Source organism: Carcharhinus amblyrhynchos, chromosome 21 (assembly GCF_965287045.1).
Source record: "Carcharhinus amblyrhynchos chromosome 21, sCarAmb.v2.hapA, whole genome shotgun sequence".
Lineage (NCBI taxonomy): Eukaryota > Metazoa > Chordata > Chondrichthyes > Carcharhiniformes > Carcharhinidae > Carcharhinus > Carcharhinus amblyrhynchos.
This window is the reverse complement of record NC_137344.1, coordinates 50,668,943-50,692,291: the sequence shown is the minus strand read 5'-3', so window position 1 is coordinate 50,692,291 and position 23,349 is coordinate 50,668,943. Positions and strand designations below refer to the sequence as shown.

The 23,349-nt window shown below is 42.6% G+C and overlaps 1 protein-coding gene across 1 annotated transcript in view; it reads left to right on the top strand.

The window, feature by feature from the left end:
• Nucleotides 1-23,349, top strand: part of myo15b (myosin XVB) — a 322,763-nt gene that overhangs the window by 277,955 nt on the left and 21,459 nt on the right. The window contains exons 53-58 of the mRNA XM_080209162.1: nucleotides 2,743-2,861; nucleotides 4,952-5,093; nucleotides 5,546-5,657; nucleotides 10,663-10,817; nucleotides 20,782-20,948; nucleotides 21,615-21,663. Of these exons, the coding sequence (XP_080065288.1) occupies nucleotides 2,743-2,861; nucleotides 4,952-5,093; nucleotides 5,546-5,657; nucleotides 10,663-10,817; nucleotides 20,782-20,948; nucleotides 21,615-21,663 (744 nt within the window). The remainder of the gene's footprint in view (nucleotides 1-2,742; nucleotides 2,862-4,951; nucleotides 5,094-5,545; nucleotides 5,658-10,662; nucleotides 10,818-20,781; nucleotides 20,949-21,614; nucleotides 21,664-23,349) is intronic.

The window sequence follows — 23,349 nt, the reverse complement described above, 5'->3', positions numbered from 1 at the left end:
GTGATCGGACCCCAACAGTTCACATTATATATCAATGATTTGGAAGAGAAAAATGAATGTATTATCTCTAAATTTACATAGTTGGGTGGGAGGGTGAGCTATGAGGAGGATGCAGAGATGCTTCGGCGTGATTTGGACAGGCTGAGTGTGTGGACATACGAATGGCAGATGCAGGATAATGTGGATAAATGTGATGTTATCCACTTTGGTAGTAATAATAGCTAGGCAGATTATTACTTGAATATAGGGATTAGGATGTTTTACTACAATTGTATAGGGTGTTGGTGAGGGCACGTCTGGAGTATTGTGTGCAGCTTTGGTGTCCTTATCTGAGGAAGGATGTCCTTGCTATGGACGGAGTCAGTGAAGGTTTACCAGGCTGATCCCTGGGATGGCAGGTCTGTCATATGAGGAGAGACTAATTGGGTTAGGATTATTTTCACTGGAGTCTAGAAGAGTGAGAGGGGATTTCATAGAAACTTATAAAATTCTAACAGGGTTAGACAGGGTAGATTCAGAAAGAATGTTCCCAATGGTGGGGGAATCCAGAACTAGGGGTCATATTTTGAGGATAAGGGGAAAACCTTCTAGAACTGATGCAAGGAAAAATTCCTTCACCCAGAGGGTGGTGAATGTGTGGAATTAACTATCATAGAAAGTAATTGAGGTCAAAACATTGTCTGATTTCAAGAAGAAATTAGATTTCGCTCTGGGGGCTAAAGGGGTCAAGAGATATGGGGAGAAGGGAGGATCAGGATATTGAACATAGGCTATGATCAAGATGAATGGTGCTGCTGTCTCGAAGGACTGAATGGTCTACTCCAGCTTCTAGTTTCTACATTTCTCTTTACTCTGGGAACTTAGCCTATTTCAAAAGCTTTGGATTTTATAGGAATGATTTTTCAGCCTGACTTTCATCACTTCTGCACTTTCTGAATATGTTTTGTTGCTAAATATCCCTGCAAGTTTCTTTTGAGTCTAAATTTTTAAAGTATTAAAGTATCAATATCTTTATTTTAACATTTTCGTTCTTACTTTCAAATCCCTCTATGTCCCTTCTCGATCTCTGTAATCCCTTCGCCCCTCAAAACCTCCCAGATATCTTGGCCTCTTGAATATCTCAGTAACCAGGATTGGAATGCAGAAATATATATCCCTTCATTGTGAGAATCTGAGAGTTCCTTTACTTTTTTTGTCAAATGTCTGTCGATTGAACCACAGAATCCCTACCGTGCAGAAGGAGGCCACTCGGCCCATCAAATCTGCACTGATTCTCTAAAAGAGACCTATCCCCCCCTTCTATCTCTGCAACCCCACATGTTTACCATACTGTGCCATTCAACAAATATATATCTGTATTCTTTGAAGTTTTTCCTCCCTCGATTGATGGCAGAAAACAACAGGAAAGATCATGAAATTCCAAACACACAGTCCAGTCATTTTCTGCCCATTCAATTCCAGACGAAGATATTTTATGTTAAATGTGTTGTGAGAGGATATCAAGACAGGGATCAACTGATGATGGGGAATATGATGGGAGAAATCCCAGATGATGCAGGAAAGACAGCAGACAGGTTGGGAAAGGAAACTTAAACATGGGAGCAAGTTGAGAATTGGGTCCTGAATGTTTGGGTCCAATTCACCTGGTCCTGGAATGAGAGGGTTTTCCAGTATTGAAATGCTGAGTAAATTGGGCCTGTACTCTCCGGAGTTTAGAAGAATGAGTGGTGATCTGGTCGCCTCACTATAGGAAAGACGTAGAAGCTATTGAAAGGGTACAGAGGAGATTTACAAGGATGTTGCCTGGATTGGGAGGCATGCCTTATGAAGTTAGGTTGAGGCAACTGGGTCTCTTTTCCCTGGAGAGACGTAGGTTGAGAGGCGACCTGATAGAGGTTTATAAAATGTTGAGAGGAATAGATAGGGTGGATTCTCAGAGGCTATTTCCCCGGGTTGAAATGGTCGCTACGAGAGGACACAGGTTTAAGGTGTGGGGAGGAAAGTACAGAAGTGATGTTAGGGGTAAGTTTTTCACTCAGAGGGCGGTGAGTGAATGGAATCGGCTGCCGTCAGTGGTGGTGGAGGCGAACTTGCTGGGGTCTTTTAAAAGACTTCTGGATGAGTATATGGGGTTTTATGGGATTGGGGGTTATAGATAGGTGTTGATGTGATCGGCGCAACTCGTGGGCCGAAGGGCCTGTTTGTGCTGTAGTGTTCTATGTTCTATGTTCTATGTTCTATGTTCTATCTCTCTGAAATGCATAAGTTTTGAAGGGGTTTGAGAAGGTGGATACTGAGAGATTGTTTCCTCTGATCAAGGAATCAAAAACAGGAGGGGACAGCCTCTGAATAAGGGACTGATCATATAGGACTGAGATGAGGAGAGGTTACTTCGCTCAAAAGTTGGTGAATCTTTGGAATTCTCTACCCCAGAGGGTTATGAATACTCCATCGTTGAAAATAATTAAGGCTGGAATGGACAGCGTTTTGGTCTCAGGGAATGAAGGGATATGAGGAGTGGGCAAGAAAATGGAACTGAAATCCAAGATCAGCCATGATAGCATTGAATGGCAGAGTAGGCTGGATGGGCCGAATGGTCTACTCCTAATCCCTGTTTTCTTTCCGACCCGATTTTCTGAACAGCCTGACACTGATAAAGTGAAGCGAGCTTTCAGGTGCTGATGCTGTGTCATGTGGGATTTGTGCTGAATTGGGGGCCACATGTTCATGTTTTTGTTTCAGGGTGACATTGGCAGCAATGTGGAGGTTCTCAGTGTCTCTCACCGAGGGATCAAGCTGTTGAAGACAGTGAAAGCAGTCGGAATGAATCCAGGCTATTACAAAGTTCTTCAGAGTTACAAGTAAGAAATCTACGTTGGTGTATCCGACTCTGTTAGTGCTTTTGATTGTGTTAGCATGTCTGTGTGTGTGTATCTGTGTGTGTGTGTGTGTGTGTGTGTGCGTGTGTGTGTGTGTGTGTGTGTGTATGTGTGTGTAGATGCGTGCATGTGTGTGTCTGTCATCATGCAAATCTCATTTGTCAGTACCTCAGGTATGCGCAGCTGCTTCCGGATAGACCAACCTCGACAGAATTCTTCAGTAAACATTCTTCATTGAATAGAACAGAACAGAAGGAGATCAATTGGATCACTGTGCCTGTGCTGTTCCAGTCGTCCCACTCACCTATTCTTCCAGCATTGTAACCTTTTCAGTTTAACTATTTATCCAATTCCCTTTTGAAAGTTATCACTAACTAGAACATGTAGGGTGCTGGGGAGTAGGTACAGAGGAGATGTCAGGGGTAAGTTTTTCACTCAGAGGGTGGGGAGTGAGTGGAATCGGCTGCCGTCGGTGGTGGTAGAGGCAAAATCGATAGGGACTTTTATGAGACTACTGGATGAGTACATGGGATTTAATAGGATTGAGGGTTATAGATAAGCTAGTAGGTAGAGATAAGATCAGTGCAACTTGTGGGCCAAAGGGCCTGTTTGTGCTGTAATTTTTCTATGATTCTATGATTTTTATCAAATTCTTCTCTGTTCCAAACAGAACAATCCCAGCTTCTTTAGTCTCCCCACATAACTAAAGTTCACTGCTCCTTGTATAATTCCGGTAAATCTCCTTTCTATTCTATGCAAAGCCTTGACACTCTTTTTTAAAATCTTGTGTCAAGAATTGGTCACAATCTTCCAGCTAGGGCCTAGCCAGTGATTTATAAAAATTTACCTTAACTTCCTTATTTTTGTACTCTACACTTCTATTTGTAGAGTCAATGATTCTGTCTAGTTTTTTTAAGCCACCAGCCCATCCTTCAATAATATGTGTACATTTAGCCCCTGCTTTTTTGAATATTGCCCCTTTTTACCACCCCCATGTGTATGCTTATTTCATAATGTGGAGATGCTGGCGTTGGATTAGGGTAAACACAATAAGAAGTCTCACAACACCAGGTTAAAGTCCAACAGGTTTATTTGGCAGCAGTAGCTTTTGAGCATTGTTACATTGTCTATACCTTTAAGACTTGATTACCTGTAAAGACTCACATTCTAACCATTATCTTGTAAATTGAGTTTGTGTCTTTATATGCCCTGTTTGTGAATACAAGTCCTCACTCACCTGAAGAAGGAGCTTGAGGCTCCGAAAGCTAGTGCTGTCAAATAAACCTGTTGGACTTTAGCTTGGTGTTGTGAGACTTCTTACTGTGCTTATTTCACCAGTTACCCATTCGTCCAGTCTGAAAAACAAACCTTCTTCCCTATTTTCAGTGTCTTCTCTAGTTTTGTGTCCACATTGCCGCTGTCCCTTTAATTCCATAGGTTTCAACCTTGCTAATAAAGTTGTTCTGAGGAACTTTGTCAAATGCCTTTTGAAAATCCAGAAAACAAAACTCTCATCAACCCCTCTGTTACTGATCTCAATCAATTTAGTCAAACGTGATTCATTGTTAACAAGTCAATGCTGATTCCATTTATTAATCCAGATTTTTGCAAGTACCAATTATTTTTTGCCCCAGATTATTGTCTTTAAATATTTCTCTCTGCTGATTTAAGCTGACCGATCTGTTTTTATTGCTGTTGTCTTTTTTTGAACAGGGGTGTAACTATCACAATATACTGGTGCCACCCCATTCTTAAGGAGGATTGGAAGATTCCACCATTAGTTTCATCAGCCACCAAAAGCACATTCCATCCAGATTGGGTGACTCTCCACTTTGAGCACTGCTAACCTTTTAAGTGCCTCCTCTTTAGTCAATTTTTCCACTATCTCTTCCTTTGCTTGTTCACAGAACAGTTGAAAGTTTACAACAAACAGGATGCCATCTGCCCATCATGTCTGTTCCGTGTTGGGATGTATTGGAACAATATTGGAGAAGGTTGCGTGCAGAAGGAATCTGGTCGAGGCTGATGAATATACCCATGCAGATAACTCTCTCTTTCTCTCTTTGTTGCAGTTATGTGGATGTTCAGAGAGTGACATTACAGAAAGAAACCGTGCTGGAACTTGCTGTGAAGAATGAGCAGCTGGTCCTATATTCAGTAAAAGCCAAGCAGGCAAAGGCACTCATCACTTTGTTCCTGGAGGAGTTGCAGAAGGTACAACGTAATTTCTTTAAAAATGCCACAGTGATGGAAATGCACGCTGGAAGAAAGTAGCAGTTCAAACTGGCAGCACCTTGTGATTTTAGAATAGATCCACTCTTGTCATTACAGTATCAGTGACAGTCAGTGCTGCGATAGGTACTGCCTCAGCCCTGGTATTACTCATGGTACTGACACAACCCCAGTTCTGGGTCTCTCGTTGGCACAACCACTTCCCCAGTATTGGTTGAAATGCTGGGGAAAAAACAGGATTAGACTATTGAGTTGGATGATCAAGATGAATGGAATTGAATACAGGTCCCTGCGGCTTGTGAGGCAGCAGTGCCACCCTCTTCTGGATTGCACACTTACTGGGTCAGGCACTTGGATGTTTGATTCACAAGTTTACTTAGCTGAAGTGCTGTAATTTTGTAAGATTGAGTTGAAATTGTATATATTTCTGATAGGACTCCATGCACGTCATGGCGACTAAGAGCTACATCACCGATGACAAAAGCTTGCTGAACTTTCGGAAAGGAGACGTCATCAAACTGCAGTCAATGGATGGGCTTGAAGCAGGTTAGTTACACAGGGAAACTGGAGCCAAAATAGATATGCTGGAAATTCTCAGCAAGTCTGACAGCATCTGTGGAGAGAGAATGGAACCAATGTTTCGAGTCTAAATGACCCTTCGTCAGAACTAAGAGCAAAGAAAATCAGCAGAGCTGAATACAGTGAGGGTGGAGGCGGGGATTGGAATGGGACAAAGAGAATTTAAATACAGATACAGAAAGCAGAGAAAGTGCTAAAAGTATCAATTAAGTGATCAGAATGTGTGAATGGCAGAACAGAGATACAGATTGATAAAGGACTGCCTGGGGATTATTTATAACAGTTTCCCTGATGAGGGGTGGAGTGGGAGGTAGAAGGGGGTAAGAAGGAGAGCTGGAATGGAGAAGTGGAAAAATGGAAGTTAAAAAGGTGATAAAATGGATGAGCTGGACGAAACAAAATGAAAAACAATCAGTGGAAATAGGGTGCAATGATACTGTCAGACTGCCTGAGATTTTGTCTCAGATTCCAAAATCGCTTTCATTTTAGGAAGCTGAAGCAGGTAAACACAAAGAGGAAATGAAACAGGTTAGTTTCAAAGGAGGAGTTGAAGCAGGTTAGTTATAAAGGGGAAGTTTAAGCAGGTTAGTTACAGAGGGGAAACAAATCAGGTTAGTTACAGAGGGGGAGTTGAAGCAGGTTTCAGTCTGTACTCTTTGGAGTTTAGAAGGATGAGGGGGGATCTTATAGAGACATATAAGATAATGAAGGGGATGGATATGGTAGAGGTAGAGAGATTCTTTCCACTTAGAAAGGACAGCAGGACTAGAGGGAACAGCCTCAAGATAAGGGGGGTGCAGTTTAGATCGGATTTGAGGAGGAACTTCTTCACTCAAAGGGTGGTGAATCTCTGGAATTCTCTGCCCATTGAAGTGGTGGAGGCTACCTCGCTAAATATATTTGAGTCACGGGTAGATAGATTTCTGATCGATAAGGGGGTTAAGGGTTATGGGGAGCAGACGGGTAAGTGGGACTGATCCGCTTCAGATCAGCCATGATCTTATTGAATGGTGGGGCAGGCTCGAAGGGCTAGATGGCCTACTCCTGCTCTTATTTCTTATGTTCTTATGTTCTTATGTTACAATGGGGAAGTTGAAGGAGGCTAGTTACAAATAGGGGGAGTTGGAGCGGGTTAGTTGTGGAGGGGAGTTGGAGTGGGTTATTCAACAATAGAAGTGGCAGGACAAACTTAATACCCAACCTAATTGGCCAACAGCCCTAAGGGCATGGTCAACTCACCAATCACAGTTATTTTACTGTGTTAATTTCCTGCTGTAACCCGGGGTGGGGTTGGGGGGGGATTCTTTTGGGTCTGCTGTAACCCAGGAAACCAACAGAAAATCACAGAAACCCAGTCTGCTCCATCTCTGGGAACTTTCAGCATTCCACACAATGAACAGGAGGCAAATGTCATTGAGGAGGGGTAGAACAAACCTTGTTGATGATAAATCTAAATATACCCCTCGTCAGAATCTAAATATCCCCCTCGTCAGAGCTCAGGAACAGGCTTGTACTCCATGTGGGCCACATGATAGATGAATATTGAGAAATTGATGTGGTTACGTTACAGATTCACTGGGATTCTGTCTGATATAAGGAAATAGAAAGATTCAATAGAGAGACCTTTTCTCAGATTACAGGGTAATATAACTGAAGTTGGAATGTTCTGAAAGACTGAACTGTGATAACTACAAAGCAGCTTTGTTCTTGTGTGATGTTGGGGTTTCTGTATTGGTAAAAATACAAAGACTTGTGAAACTCCATATCCTGGTTAAAGGCATATCTTTATTTGACCAACGATGGCTGGGAGAGAAAGCATTAGGCAGCCCAACACCTCTCTGAAGAAAAGGCCCTCTCTGAAGTTACAATACATTAGACAGCAAAGTAAAAGTAAAGTTTATGTATTTATTAGTCACAAGTAAGGCTTATATTAACATTGCAATGAAGTTACTGTGAAATTCCCCTAGTTGCCCTAGTCCGTCACCTGTTCAGATCAGTGCAGCTAACCAGCAAGTCTTTCAGAATGTGGAGGGAATCTGGAGCACCTGGACGAAACCCATGTAGACATGGGGAGAACGTGCAAACTCCACAGACAGTAACCCAAGACAGGAATGAACCCAGGTCCCTGGTGCTAGACAGGACCATTATACAAAGAAAAGTACAGTAGAGGAACAAGCCCTCCAAGCCTGCACCGATCATGATGCGTGCCCAAACTAAAACTTTTTGCAGTTACGGAGTCCGTATCATTCTATTCCCATTCTAATCATGTGTTTATCTAGTTGCCCCTGAAACACCACTATCATACCTGCTCCCATCACTTCCCCAGGCAGCGCGTTCCAGACATTCAGCACTCTGTCTAAACTCTTCCCCACGTACCTTAAGCCTATGCCCCTTGTACTTGATTTTTCTATCCTAGGAAAGAGCATCTGATTATCTCCTCTGCCCGTGCCACTTATAATCTCGTAATCCTTTATCAGGTCACCCCTCAACTTCCAGTGAGAACAAACCAGGTTTATCCAACTTCTCCTCATAGCCAAAAGCCTCCAGACCAGGCAACATCCTGGTAAACCTTTTCTGTATCCTTTCGACAGCATTCACATCCTTCTGGTAGTGTGGCGACCAGAATTGTACACACTATACTAAATACATTTTCAAGTTCGCTTTTCCTCCCTTCCCATTAGTATCAACAAGTCATCGTTCACACAAATCAATTATTGTTAACAGTTGTCCTATATCTTAGCAAATTACATTTTACTCTCTGACATCATGGGATTTCATTGGTCTATAGTGTCTGGATATTACTTCCCCCTGTCGTTTAGCAACCCCTGATGCTTAGCTACAGAATTCATAGTTAATCTTCCCCCAACCCGTAATTATATTAATGGCCGAACAAAACAGTTAAGATTCTCACATCTAAGGTGAACCATCTTAACAGGTCAGCTTGAACAGTCCTATTCCTAAAGTGGCTTTAGGAACCATATGTACGTTCTGTGTTCTCATTGTTCTAAAGAATGTGGCACGTCTCAAACTGCCTTTATCCCAACATGCTTGACAGTAACCAGCTTTTGGCTAAAGTGTACAGATTGCTTTAAACGTACAGCTGCATGCATTTTAAAATCCAAAATTCATGTTTAAATGAGAAATGCTTGTTCAAATCTCATACTTATTAAAATCTCTTATTGTGGTTATGTGTGTCTTTATGCAGACAGTACCTCTGTTAGTCTATTAATCTGATCTTAACTTGGTGCTGTTGCTTTATTGGTGTCTTAAATCCCTGATTATTTGAAATTTCTCTAACCTATGAGGAATTTCTCTAACAGTGATTGAGGTATCTACAGTGAGAGGCCACAGAAACACTTAACACTTAACACTTCTCAGTGTGAGATTGGTGTGGGATGTGCCAGACAGGTGCTCTGGGGAATCCCCCCTCTGTAATTCACAGGTAAGATTTGCCAAACTTCCTATGGCCAATTACTCTGTGCTGGAAACCAGCCAAAAATGTGACGTAAATTGCCACTTTTGGATGGTTCCAAACGGGAAACACCAATAGTTGCCCAGAAAAAGTTAGTACGGTTAAAGCCAACTCTCAACTTCCAGGTAACTATTATACAGACCCAGGCAAACCCTTCACAGGATTTAAGCCTCACTCCTCCACCAAGGCCCGATCCTTCCCGAGGTCTCATTGTTACATACCCCCTCAAGACCTAACTCCCCACACCGCCTGTCAAAACTTCATGCCTAACCACCCTCCCCCCCACTCCTGCACAGGCCCAACCTCCTGAATGTACAACACCCTGTAACCACGAGGGCCAACCTCCAAACACCTCCTCCCAACCTCTGATGCCTCCCTGACTTCTAATCCCGCTCCCCATTCCCTAAACCCTAGTTATACCTTCTCCCTGACTGCCAAGAATATTATATTCCAATGGGCCTATAAACTTGTCATGAAAGGGTCTCAGTTTCATTCACTTCAACTCTCCTGCACTTGATGCTGGGCCCTGGTGATGCGCTGCACTACCTGGATCCCACCCACCTTGACTCAAAAGATCAGGCAAGATAAATCAAAGAGAAATGGAGCTAAATAATTGGACAGATTGGCAATTTGATGCCGATTGTCACTCCAAGGAAGTTGAGGCCTGAGAAACCCAAAGGTCAGAAGTAACTTCTTCACACGTGATGGTGAGGCTGACACAGACATTTCCAGAATTAGTGATTGAGTCAGCAACAATGTCAAGATTGAAGATTAGATTGGAGAGGGGGCTGATGGAAAAGGAGAACAAAGGAATATGGAAGCACGGGACATGTAAATGTGATTTGAATGGTTTTCTCATCTGGATGGCACACACTAGTTTGACCGATTGGCTTGACCCCTGCTGTACATGACCCATAACTCCTGCTGTATGTGACCCATAACCCACCCTATACATGACCCATAACCCCTGCTGTATGTGACCCGTAACCCCTGCTGTACATGACCTGGTACAATATAGAGGAGGCTTTATTCTAAACTTAAGTCACTCTTTACCTCATTGGAGAGAGTTTAAGGAGGGATCTTAGAAGGCGTTTTGCTCCATATCTAACCTATACTGCGCCCGATTTAGAAATACTGTATGGAATGAGGAGCTTTACCCTTTCTTTATTTTGTGCTGTACCTCCCTTCAGAGTGTTGGCCCACAGAGAGGGAACTTTATTCTGGATTTAATGACCAGTGATTGATGCTGCCATTAACATTTCTCCAATTGGTTCCAAAACTTAAACCAAAAAATATTCTGCAAAATCTTCTCTGTTATAGATTTGACAAATTCTGCTTAATTCTGGAACTTGGTAGAATATTTAGCAGGATAGGAATATGAACAATTTTCTGAAACATAAGGAGACACAGAAGAAAAATGGAGATGTAAGCTGTGACAGAGAGGAAGCTGAGAGGAATGTCCTCAGTAACTGTGTTGAATCTTCATCCCTTTTTCCATAGATTGGCAGTTTGGATCAATGGGTGGCCGTTCTGGCCTATTTCCCAGAGACCACACCCAGCCAACTGCAGCTCCAGATTACTATAACACTAACATGGGGAGGAATGAAGAGAAGCAACTGAGCGTGCCCAGTTCTAGTAGATCATCCATGAGGAAGGTAAGTGAATGCAGCATCAAGACTAACACACTATCATTGGACAGGAAAGGTTGAATACTTGAAGTTCTCTCATTTCAGCTAGCACAGTGGATGGTGTGTGATCACTGAACTCTGTCAGTCAACATGGGGAAACTGGGCAAGTTCATACGGTCATAAAAAACAGAAGAAGGAGTCGACTATTTGGACCCCTGAACTAGTTCCAACAGTCAACAAGATGATATCTGATTGTTGCCTTAACTCCCCTTTCCTGTTGTCCCCCACAGAACCCTCAGCCCCTCCGTCAACCCAAAATCTGTCTCACTCAGCCTTGGAAACATTCAATGAAGCCGCCACAGCTCTCCAGACAATAAATTCAAAGTCTAACACTTCTCTGAGAAAAAAAGATTTTCCTCTCATTTAAAAGAACAGAGGAACTAGGAATAGGCCACTCAGCCCCTCGAGCCTGCTCCACCATTCAATAAGATCATGACTGATCTTTTCCTGGACTCAGCTCCACTTACCCACCCGCTCACCATAACTCTAATTCCTTTATTGTTCAAAAATTTATCGATCCTTGCCTTAAAAACATTCAGTGAGGGAGCCTCAACTGCTTCACTGGGCAGGGAATTCCACAGATTCACAACCCTTTGTGTGAAGAAGTTCCTCCTCAACTCAGTCCTAAATCTGCTCCCCCTTATTTTGAGGCCATGCCCCCTAGTTCTAGTTTCACCCACCAGTGGAAATTACTTCCCTGCTTCTATCTTATCTATTCCCTTCATAATCCTATATGTTTCTATAAGATCTCCCCTCATTCTTCTGAATTCCAGTGAGTATAGCCCCAGTCTACTCAGTCTCTCCTCATAAACCAACCCTTTCAACTCTGGAATCAACCCAGTGAATCTCCTCTGCACCCCCTCCAGTGCCACTATATCCTTTCTCAAGTAAGGAGACCAAAACTGTACACAGTACTCCAGGTGTGGTCTCACCAGCATCTTATACAGCTGCAACATAATCTCCAAATTTTTAAACTCCATCCCTCTAGCAATGAAGGACAAAATTCCATTTGCCTTTTTAATTACCTGCTGTACCTGCAAACCAATGTATTGCGATCCATGCAGAAGGTCCCTCTGCACAGCAGAATGCTGCAATTTTTTCCATTTATATAATAGTCCATTTTGCTGTTATTCCTATCAAAATGGATGACCTCGCATTTACCAACATCGTACTCCATCTGCCAGACCCTCACCTCATTTGGATTATCTATATCCCTTTGCAGACTTTCAGCGTCTTCTGCACACTTTGCTCGGCCGCTCATCTCAGTGTCATCTGTGAATTTTGACACACTACGCTTGGTCCCCAACCCCAAATCATCTATGTAAATCGTAAACAATTGCGGTCCCAACACTGATTCCTGAGGCACATCACTAGTCACTGATCGCCAAACAGAAAAACACCCATTTATCTCCACTCTTTGCTTTCTGTTAGTTAACCAATCCTCTATCCTTGCATCTACATATTATGCAGCAAGCTTTGTCTTGCTATTCCTTCCTTGATGATAGATTCAAGCATTTTCCCTACTACAGAAGTTAAGCTAATTGCCCTATAGTTACCCACCTTTTGTCTACCTTTTTTAAATAATGGCGTCACATTTCCCAATCTTCTAGTTTCCCACTAATCTTTGCCACTTTGCATGTATTTTCTTTCAATTTGATACCCTCCTTTATTTCCGTAGATATCCATGGCTGATTATCTCTTTTTCGACAGTCCTTCCTTATCACTGGTATATACATTTGCTGAAAAATGTGAAAAATCACTTTGAAAGTCCTCCACTGTTCTTCAATTGTCCCATTCTAAAGTTTTTGCTCCCAGTCTGCCTTAGCCAACTCCTCCCTCATCCCATTGTAGTTTCCTTTGTTTAAGCACCAGACACTGATATTGGCTTTTATCTTCTCACGCTCCATCTGTACTTTAAATTCAACCATATTGCGATCACTTCTTCCAAGGGGATTCCTAACTGTAGGATCATTAATTATTCCCATCTCATTACACAGGACCAGGTCTAAAATAGCTTTCTCCATCGTAGGTTCCATTACACACTGTTCGAGGAAACTATTGCAGATAATTTCTATGAACTCTTCAAAGGCTGCTTTGACTGATCTGGTTTGACCAATCAAGATATAGATTAAAATCCCCCGTGATAATTGCTGTACTATTTTTACATGGATCAATTATTTCTTTATTTCTTGCCCCACCGTGATGTCATTATTTGGTGGCCTCTCGACTACGCCTATCAGTGACTTTTTTCTCCTTACTATTTCTAATTTCCGCCCAAATGGATTCAACCCTTTCCTTCATAAAACCTGTATCATCTCTCATTACCGCCCTGATATCATCCTTAAATATCAGAGCTACACCACCTCCCTTACCTTCCAGTCTGTCTTTCCGATGATACCCCTGGGTATTTAACTCCCAGTCATGACCAACCTACAACCATGTCTCTGTAATGGTCACCAAATCATACTCATTCGCGATGACTTGTGTGTCACCTCATTTACCTTATCTGAATGCTCATAGCATTGGAAATAAGTGCTTTTCTAGTTTTTGTACCTTCTTTTTGAATCCTAACATTTTTAACAGATTTGAATCTGTTAATATCATCTCCTGAGTTCTCCTTCAGTTTAACTTTTTTCCTAATTTTCGATTTATAGTTAAAACCTGCTGCTTTGTTTCCCATTAACAGTTATACTTCCCGGAGTTTTACTCTTCCTTCCTCCAGACTTGCTAGTTTAAAGTCCTTGTGCCACCCTATTTATCCTTTTTGTTCAAACTCTGACCCCAGATTGGTTCAGGTGGAGACTGTCCCAGTGGTACAGATCCCTCCTGTATCAATACTGATGCCACATGAAATGGAACCACTCTTTCCCACACCACTCCTTTAGCCACGTGTTTACTTCCCTAATTTTCTCAATCCTATTGCAATTTGCACGTGGTTTGCAATCCAGAAATTAAAACCCTAGAGAACCTGTTCTTTAATTTAGTTCCGAGTGTCTGATGATCCTCAACAGAGAACAAACAACATAACAGCAAAGGAACAGGCTCTTTGGCCCTCCAAGTCTGTGCTGATTATGATGTCTGCCTAAACTAAAACCGTACGCACTAACAGAGTCCGTATCCTCCCATTTCCATCCTATTCATGTATTTGACTAGATGCTCCTTAAATGCTACTGTGTAATGGTCATCGTTGGATTCTTAATTACAAATATTTATTTATTGAATTCAAATTTGCCTTTTTAATTACTTGCTGTACCAGAGTGAGAATCTTTTATGATTTAGATCCAAGGGTACCATGATCCCGCTACATAGATTTCTGCAAACTCTCTCTATTTAAATAATTTAACTCCCCGCCAAAGTAGACAAGCTCACATTTCCCACATTATTCTCCATTTGCCAAATTTTAGCCATTCACTTCACCAATCCATACCTCTTTGTAGACTCATTGGACAGGATTCCCCCCCTCTCCTTCTACTGTGAAGACTGAAAACTCTCCCACCATTTCCTTGTTTCCCACTGTTAATTCCCGCCTCACCCTCTAAGGGACCAAATCTCATTTTAGCCACTATTTTCCTTTTTATACACCTGTAGAAATTCTTCCTGCTTATTCTTATATTTCTAGCTGGCTTTCTCCCAGAGTCTTAATTTTTCACTCATTACTGTTAGTCATTCTTTGCTGGTTTTTAAAATGTATGCAATTTTCTGACCTATCACTAATCTTTGCAATATTGTAAGCAGTTTCCTGCAATTTGATACTTTCCTTAACATCTTCAGTTAGGCAGAGTTGGACCGTCTATCTGAGTCTTTCTTTTTCACTGGAATATAATTTTGTTGATAGTTATGAGATATCTCCTTAAATGTATGCCACTGTTTCTTTACGAGCCTGCAATTTAATGTATTTTTCCATCCACTTTAGCTAACTCGGTCTTCATGTCCTTTTTTTAATCTTTAGACACGTTGCCCCACCCTCAAACTGAGTGTGAAATTTTACCATGTTATGATCACTGTTGTCTAGAGGCATGATCGATCCTGTCTCATTACACATTACCAAGCCTAAAGTAGCCCACTCCCTGGCTGACTCTAGATCATATTGCTCTTAGAAATTGCCTTTAATATATGTTTCTCCCAGGCTACTTTTGCCAATTTAATTTTATCTATCTAAGTGAAGAGTCATAGGGTCATAAAGGTTTACAGCATGGAAACAACCCCTTCAGCCCAACTTGTCCATGCTGCTCTTTTTCTTTAAACCCCCTAAGCTAATCCCAATTGCCCTCATTTGGCCCATATCTCTCTATACCCATTGTATCCCTATAACCATCTAAATCCTTTTTAAAAGACAAAATTGTACCCACCTCTACTACCACCTCTGGCAGCTTGTTCCAGGCACTCGCCACCCTCTGTGTGAAAAAAATTGCCCCTCTGGACACGTTTGTATCTTTCCCCTCTCACCTTAAACCTATGCTCTCTAATTTTAGAATCCCCTACCTTTGGGAAAAGATATTGACTAGTTGATCTATGCCCCTCATTATTTTATAGAACTCTATGAGATCACCCCTCAGCCTCCTACACTCCAGAGAAAAGTCCCAGTCTATCCAGCCTCTCCTTATAACTCAATCCATCAAGTCCCAGTAACATCCTAGTAAATATTTTCTGCACTCTTTCTAGTTTAATAATATCCTCTCTATAATAGGGTGACCAGAACTGCATACAAATTCCAAGTGTGGCCTTACCAATGTCCTGTACAACTTCAACAAAACATTCCAACTCCTGTAATGTTCTGACCAATGAAACCAAGCATGTCAAATGCTGCCTTCACCACTCTGTCCACCTGTGACTCCACTTTCAAGGAGCTATGAACAGGTACCCCACATCTCTTTGTTCTGTAACTCTCCCCAGTGCCCTACCATTAACTGAGTAAGTCCTGCCCTGGTTCAATCGACCAAAATGCATCAGCTCGCATTTATCAAATTAAACTCCATCTGTCATTCGTCAGCCCACTGGTCCAATTGATCAAGATCCCGTTGCAATTGGAGATAACTTTCTTCACTGTTCACTATGGCACCAATCTTGGTTTCATCTGCAAACTTACTAACCATGCCCCCTATATTCTCATCCAAATCATTAATATAAATGACAAATAACAGTGGGCCCAGCACTGATCCCTGAGGCACACCGCTGGTCACAGACCTCCAGTTTGAAAAACAATTCTCTATAACCACCCTCTGGCTTCTCATATTCTCATCCAAATCATTAATATAAATGACATAACAGTGGAGCCAGCACTGATCCCTGAGGTACACCGCTGGTCATGATGTGGAGATGCCGGCGTTAGACTGGGGTAAACACAGTAAGCAGTCTCACAACACCAGGTTAAAGTCCAACAAGTTTATTTGATAGTAAACCCACAAGCTTTCGGAACGCTGTTCCTTTGTCAGGTGAGTGGAAAGTTCTGATTATATGCCCTTCTCTGATCTGTCTGGTACTAGGATTACTGACACCGCCTTTACTACTTAATGTGCTCTCCTTAACTTCTGTCCTCAAACTTCTCTACTGTCTCCCTACTGCTTTGGATCCCACCCTCCAGCCAAACTAGTTTAAACCCTCGCGAGTGGTTCTGGCATATCTCTCCATCAGATGTTAGTCCCCCTCCAGTTCAGATGTAAGCCATCCCCCTTAAACAGGTCGTCCCTTCCCCAGAAAAGATCTCTTTGATCCAAAAATCTAAATCCGTGCCTCATGCACCAGTTCTCAAGCCACGCATTCATCTCCCTGATCCTCCTCTTCATACTCTCACTAACACATGGCAGCAGTAGTAGTCCTGAAATTACTACCTCCAAGGTCCTACACGTTAGCCTTCTACCTAACTCTCCATATTCACATTTCAGGACCTCATCCCTTTTCCTACCTATATTGTTGGTACCAATATGTACAACAATCTCTGGCTGCTCACCCTCCCCCTTAAGAATGTCCTTCAATTGCTCAGAGACGTCCTTGACCCTGGCACCAGGGAGGCAACACACCATCCTGGAGTCTCAACTGCAGCCGTAGAAATGCCTGTTTGTGTCTCTAACTAGCGAGTCCCCTGTTACTACTGCTCGCTTGCTCTTTGCCCAAACAGCACAAACCAGGTGTGGTGTCACAGGACTGGCTGCTGCTGGTATCTCCCACTGACAGGCTATCCCCCTCAACAGTATCCAAAACAATATACCTGTCTGAAAGGGGATTGGGAACAGGAGACTCCTGCACTACCTGCCTGCCTCTCCTGGCAGTCACCTATCTACCTGTCTGAACCTGTGGTGTGACAACCTCCCTGTAACTAGTGTCTATCACACTCTCTGCCTCCTGTATGATCCGCAGTGCATCCACCTGCTGCTCCAACCAAACAATGCAGTCTGTACTTTCTTCCAAGCCTCCAGTACGTTTTAACATATACTTTGTTCTACAGTGTAGCTATTTTAGTGGGCCTATGAACTATTTCCATGGGTGATTTATTCCCTTTGCTATTTCTTATTGCCACCCAAACCAATACATCTTGCTCCTCTGAATCAAGATCATTTCTTAATCCTGTGCAAATCTCTCCAGAGCTATCTCATTCTCCTTTCTTCTTGTTCTGAAATATCAAATACCCTTAAATACTCAGGTCCCAGCTTTAGTTACTTTGCAGCCATGTCTCGGTATCAGATCAGACTTATTTATTTCTATTTTTGGTTTAAATTCATCCATTTTGTTATAAATGCTACATGCCTTTAATTCTGTCTATTTACTGTTTTTCCACATTCTGATCATATCTGCAGGTGCAGTCCTAATCATTTATGCTCTGTTCCTTCCTGTCACAATCTGGCTATCATTCTATCACCACCTTCCATTATTGTCTTGTCCTTTCTCTTCACTACACCTCCCTCACATGATGCCCCCCACCCCCAATCCTCAGAATCCGAGCAGATTGGTGAAGCTGAAAGCAGAGTTTTTCTTTAGCAAGAGAATTGATTGACTTGCTCAGTTTCATAGCTCTCCTCTCTCCCCTTGTTACAAACTCCGCTCATGGTAAATATGAGAGTGTCCCAGCTTGAAATAGCAGTGTATATTTGTTTGGATTAATGTGAGGAATGACCTATAACCCTGCGAGAAAACAGCTGAGTCCTTATGTAAACAATTAATAAAGATTTGATTTGTTTTATTATTGTCACATGTATTAACATACAGTGAAAAGTGTTGTTTCTTGCATGCTATACAGACAAAACATACCATTCATAGAGAAGGAAACGAGAGAGTGCAGGATGTAGTGTTACAGTCATAGCTAGGGTGTAGGGAAAGATCAACTTAATGCAAGGTAAGTCCATTCAAAAGTTTGACAGCGGCAGGGAAGAAGCTGTTCTTGTGTCGGTTGATACATGACCTCAGACTTTTGTATCTTTTTCCCGAAGGAAGAAGGTGGAAGAGAGAATGTCCGGAATGTGTGGGGTCCTTAATTATGCCGGCTGCTTTGCCGAGGCAGCGGGAAGTGTAGACAGAGTCAGTGGATAGGAGGCTGGTTTATGTGATGGATTGCACTACATTAACGACCTTTTGTAGTTCCTTGTGGTCTTGGCAGAGCAGGAGCCCATACCAAGCTGTGATACAACCAGAAAGAATGCTTTCTATGGTGCATCTGTAAAAGTTGGTGAGAGTCGTAGCTGACATGCCAAGTTTCCTTAGTCTCCTGAGAAAGTAGAGGCGTTGGCAGGGCTTTCTTAACTATAGTGTTGGCATGTGGGGACCAGGACAGATTGTTGGTGATCTGGACACCTAAAAACATGAAGCTCTCGACCCTTTCTACTTCGTCCCTATTGATGTAGACAGGGGCAAGTTCTCCTTTATGCTTTCTGAAGTCGATGACGATCTCCTTCATTTTGTTGACATTGAGAGAGAGATTATTGTTGCTGCACCAGCTCCCCACATTCTCTATCTCATTCCTGTACTCTGTCTCGTCATTGTTTGAGATCTGATGCACTACGGTGGTGTCGTCAGCAAACTTGAAAATCGAATTGGAGGGGGATTTGGCTGCACAGTCATAGGTGTATAAGGAGTATAGTTGGGGGCTGATAACACAGCCTTGTGGGGCACCGGTGTTGAGGATAATTGTGGAGGAAGTGTTGTTATCTATCCTTACTGATTGTGGTCTGTGAGTTAGGAAATCCTGGATCTAGATGGAGGGAGGTGCCGAGGCCCAGGCCATGGAGTTTGGAGATGAGTTTTGTGGGAATAATGGTGTTGAAGGCTGAACTGTGATCAATAAATAGGAGTCTGAAATAGGTGTCCTTGTTATCTAGGTGTTCCAGGGTTGAGTGCAGGACCAGGGGGATGGTATCTGCTGAGGACTTGTTGCGGTGGTAGGCAAACTGTAGTGGATCCAGGTAATCCAGGAGGCTGGAATTGATTCACGCCATGACTAACTTTTTGAAGCACTCCATAATGATGAATGTCAGTACCACCAGCCGATCGTCATTAAGGCCACGCTGCTTGGTTTTTCTTCAGTTCGTAAGAATATTTATTAAAGTAAAAATACGAGACTAGAAAGACAAATATACACTATGACACTTAAGTACATTTCATAACTAAACACACCATTTTATCAGAAATTGCCTCTTGTTCCCAAGCTCCACCCACATTCCCTGGATTCTCTAAAACACCCTTTTCCCCAAAACAACATCCATCTTAGTAACTCCGTAAGTCAAATCCAACTCATAGTTACCACACAATACAGCTTCAATGACCATGTCTGGTGAAATGTTTTTTCCTGGTCCAGCAAAGGCACAAAACTCTTGGAGATGTGCAATCTGTGTGGTTCTAAATGTTAGCTGGAGCAGTCCGCTGGGGCTGTGCTCACTGATGGAACTGACCTTGCTGAAGATTTGGCCTATCTGACTGTTGATTGGAAACTAGCCTCCTTGTCCAATAAAGGTGCTAGCAGTTATATTGTTCGGCTGCTTTGGTATGCCACCCTGTGGATTCGATTGTCTATCTCTCCAAATTCCTTTACCTTTAGAAGTTATCAGTTTTGTAAAGCTTCACGGATCTCTGGCAAACCATTTTTACTGATATGATAATTGATTCCTCAAATTCTCTAGATGCTTGCAAATCTTGTTACTGGGTAAATTGTATTTCATTATTCCTCTACACATCTGCTAGTTTTGTTACTTGTCTGTTGTGTTGTTTTCATCCCAAGTTCAGCTGTTAATCTTGTTGAAGTCTCCAAAGTATTAACACCCCTGATGTGCTCGGTTAACAATGTCCTTCAGCTGTATATCTTAAAAATATAATTAACATCATTAACACACTGGATTCCCATTCTTGGTTGCTGTCCTGTGATCCATGTGGAGAAGAACATAGATGAAGACATTCAAGAAGAATATAAGCAATCTTGTCGATAGTGACATTGACTTGTTTTATTTTTGGTTTGAAAGTCAGCCTATGTTCAGTATGTATGAAGAGCAGTCAGTTGGGTGAGTTCTGCCACCCAACAGTCCCACGCAAAGTCAGTAATGGAGGCAAGACAGTGGGATTTAGTTTAAAAAGAATTGTCGTCCTGGCTTTGTTCACGTTGATTTCCCCAATGTTTTTACTCTTGGCTAGTACGAGGGGGCATAGCTTTAAACTGAGGAGTGATAGATATAGGACAGATGTCAGAGGTAGGTTCTTTACTCAAAGAGGAGTAAGGGCGTGGAATGTCCTCCCTGCAATAGTAGTGAACTTGTCAACATTAAGGGCATTTAAAGGGTCATTGGATAAGCATCTGGATGATATTGGAATAGTGTAGGTTAGATGGGCTTTAGATTCGTTTCACAGGTCAGTACAACATTGAAGGCCTAAGAGCCCGTACTGCGCTGTAATGGTCTACGTTCTATGTTCTTGCCTCTTCCCAAACTAATGCAATATGTGCTTTCTTGTTACTTAGAGTGTTTCATCCAGTGAAGTTTCAGAAAAGGCAACCATCTCGACACATGATGAATCCTCGATCAAAGCTCCATCTCCATCTCCATCTCCTTCTCCATCTTCCGCTGAATTTGGCCAATACATAATGACAGAATTTGCCATGAAGTACTTTAGAGAACCTGTGGTAACGTGAGTAATATAACTAACATTTCCAGTCTGCCACTTTCAAGAACTAGAAGACATTAAACAGAGGTCAACGTGCAGCAATTCTTAACTGTGCCACAGACACACCAGACACAGAAAGACAAAAGTCGAGACATTCATTCAATGTTACACTGAGACATGAATAAACGGAGTGTGAATGTGGATCTCATTTTCTTCCAATAATTCTCTGAAAATGTCTTCTTTGTGTAAAATGACTGCTGAGCAGTACACAGCCTGAGGATAAGTTATATTTTGTTATGTCTTGTTACATGTTAATTAGTTATTTCCAATTGCACTGTATGCACAATAGACACTACAAGCAGGCAATGCTCCAGCTGAGGGAGCTGGCAGAACACTAAGACACATCACCAACACAAGTACAGATGGATAAGTACTTTGAACGGGTTCACCATCTAATGTCACATAACTAACCACCAAAATTTCCTCTTCTGAACTTTGTGCTCCTTTTTCAATCTATTGTGGGACCAGTACAAAAACAGAACTGAGTTTGGTATCTCAGGCCCCTATGATGTGTTTCTGATAACCAAACGCTTTGAATGCATTGCTGTGGTTCTGTTAAATTTATTATACTAAAAAGTGGTGAGTGTGAGTTAGTGAGATCAGCTTTTCTGTCTCTCACTCTGATTCTAGACCTGGTGCAGAAGGAAAGAATTCCAATCATCTGGTCCAGCACACCAAGGTAAGAGAATGTGGAAACCAGGTGAGGAAAATTACCAGTATGGTAATTGGAAAATGGGATTCACTTTTCGATATATTATACATAAGGCATGCGAATAACGTGAAAAATAGAAAATTCATTCAGACTGACGAGCCCTGGAGTAATATCATAGGATTCAGAGAAAAACCAGCAAGGAGATTAGCACAGCACTGGCATGAAGGAGTTAATCAGATCATTGGTTTCCAGTCTATTGGGGAGGTGTCTTTGTCCCTTCCAACATGGCATGCTTGGCCAGTTCCCCGGGCAGCAGCAGGTACACTGCGATCTGGATCTCCTGGCAGCTGATGATGTTGTGCAGGCAGGAAGCCTCACCCGCGATGCACTGGAAAATTTCACTCAGGGACGAGATCATGATGCTCCCAGCCTTGGAGAGGATGCCAGTGTCACGTGAACCTGCCTCATCACTTTGCAAAAGGAATAACATTTTTTCTGGCCACATCTCCTCTTCTCGCTGCCCTTTGTTGTCAGCACCTTCTGCTCTTTAGAACATAGAACGTAGAAAAATTACAGCACAAACAGGCCCTTCAGACCACAAGTTGCGCCAATCTTATCTCTACCTACTAGGCCTACCTATAACCCTCTATCTTACCAAGTCTCTCATCCAAAAGTCTCTTAAAAGACCCTATCGAATCCGCCTCCACCACTACTGCCACCAGCCGATTCCACGCACCCACCGCCCTCTGAGTGAAAAACTTACCCTGACATCTCCTCTGTACCTACTCGCCAGCACCTTAAACCTGTGTCCTCTTGTGGCAGTCATTTCAGCTGGAAAAAAGCCTCTGAGAGTCCACCCGATCAATACCTCTCAACATCTTATACACCTCTTCAGGTCACCTCTCATCCTTCGTCTCTCTAAGTAGAAAAGACTGAGCTCTCTCAACCTATCCTCATAAGGCATGCCACTCAATCCAGGCAACATCCTTGTAAATCTCCCCTGCACCCTTTCAATGGCTTCCATATCCTTCCTGTAATGAGGCAACCAGAACTGAGCACAGTACTCCAAGTGGGGTCTGACCAGGGTCTTATAAAGCTGCAACATTATCTCCTGACTCCTAAACTCAATCCCTTGATTGATGAAGGCCAGTACACCATACGCCTTCTGAACCACATCCTCTACCTACAAAGCTGATTTGAGAGTCCTACGAACCTGGACCCCAAGATCCTTCTGATCTTCCACACTGCCAAGAGTCTTACCCTTAATATTATATTCCTTCATCCCATTTGACCCGCCAAAATGAATCACCACACACTTATCCAGGTTGAAGTCCATCTGCCACTTCTCCACCCAGTCTTGCATCCTATCTATGTCTCATTACAACTTCTGACACCCTGCAAACTATCCACAACACCTTTGTGTCATCGTAAACTTACCAACCCATCCCTCCACTTCCTCATCCAGGTCATTTATAAAAGTCACAAACAGCAGGGGTCCCAGAACAGATCCCTGGGGCACTCCACTGGTGACCGACCTCCATGCAGAAAAAGCCCCATTGACAACCACTCTGCCTTCTGCGGGTAAGCCAGTTCTGGATCCACAAAACAATGCCCCCTTGGATCCCATACCCCCTCACGTTGTCAATAAGCCTTGCAGGGGGGACCTTATCGAATGCCTTACCGAATGTCCTTATTACCGAATGGACCTTATCG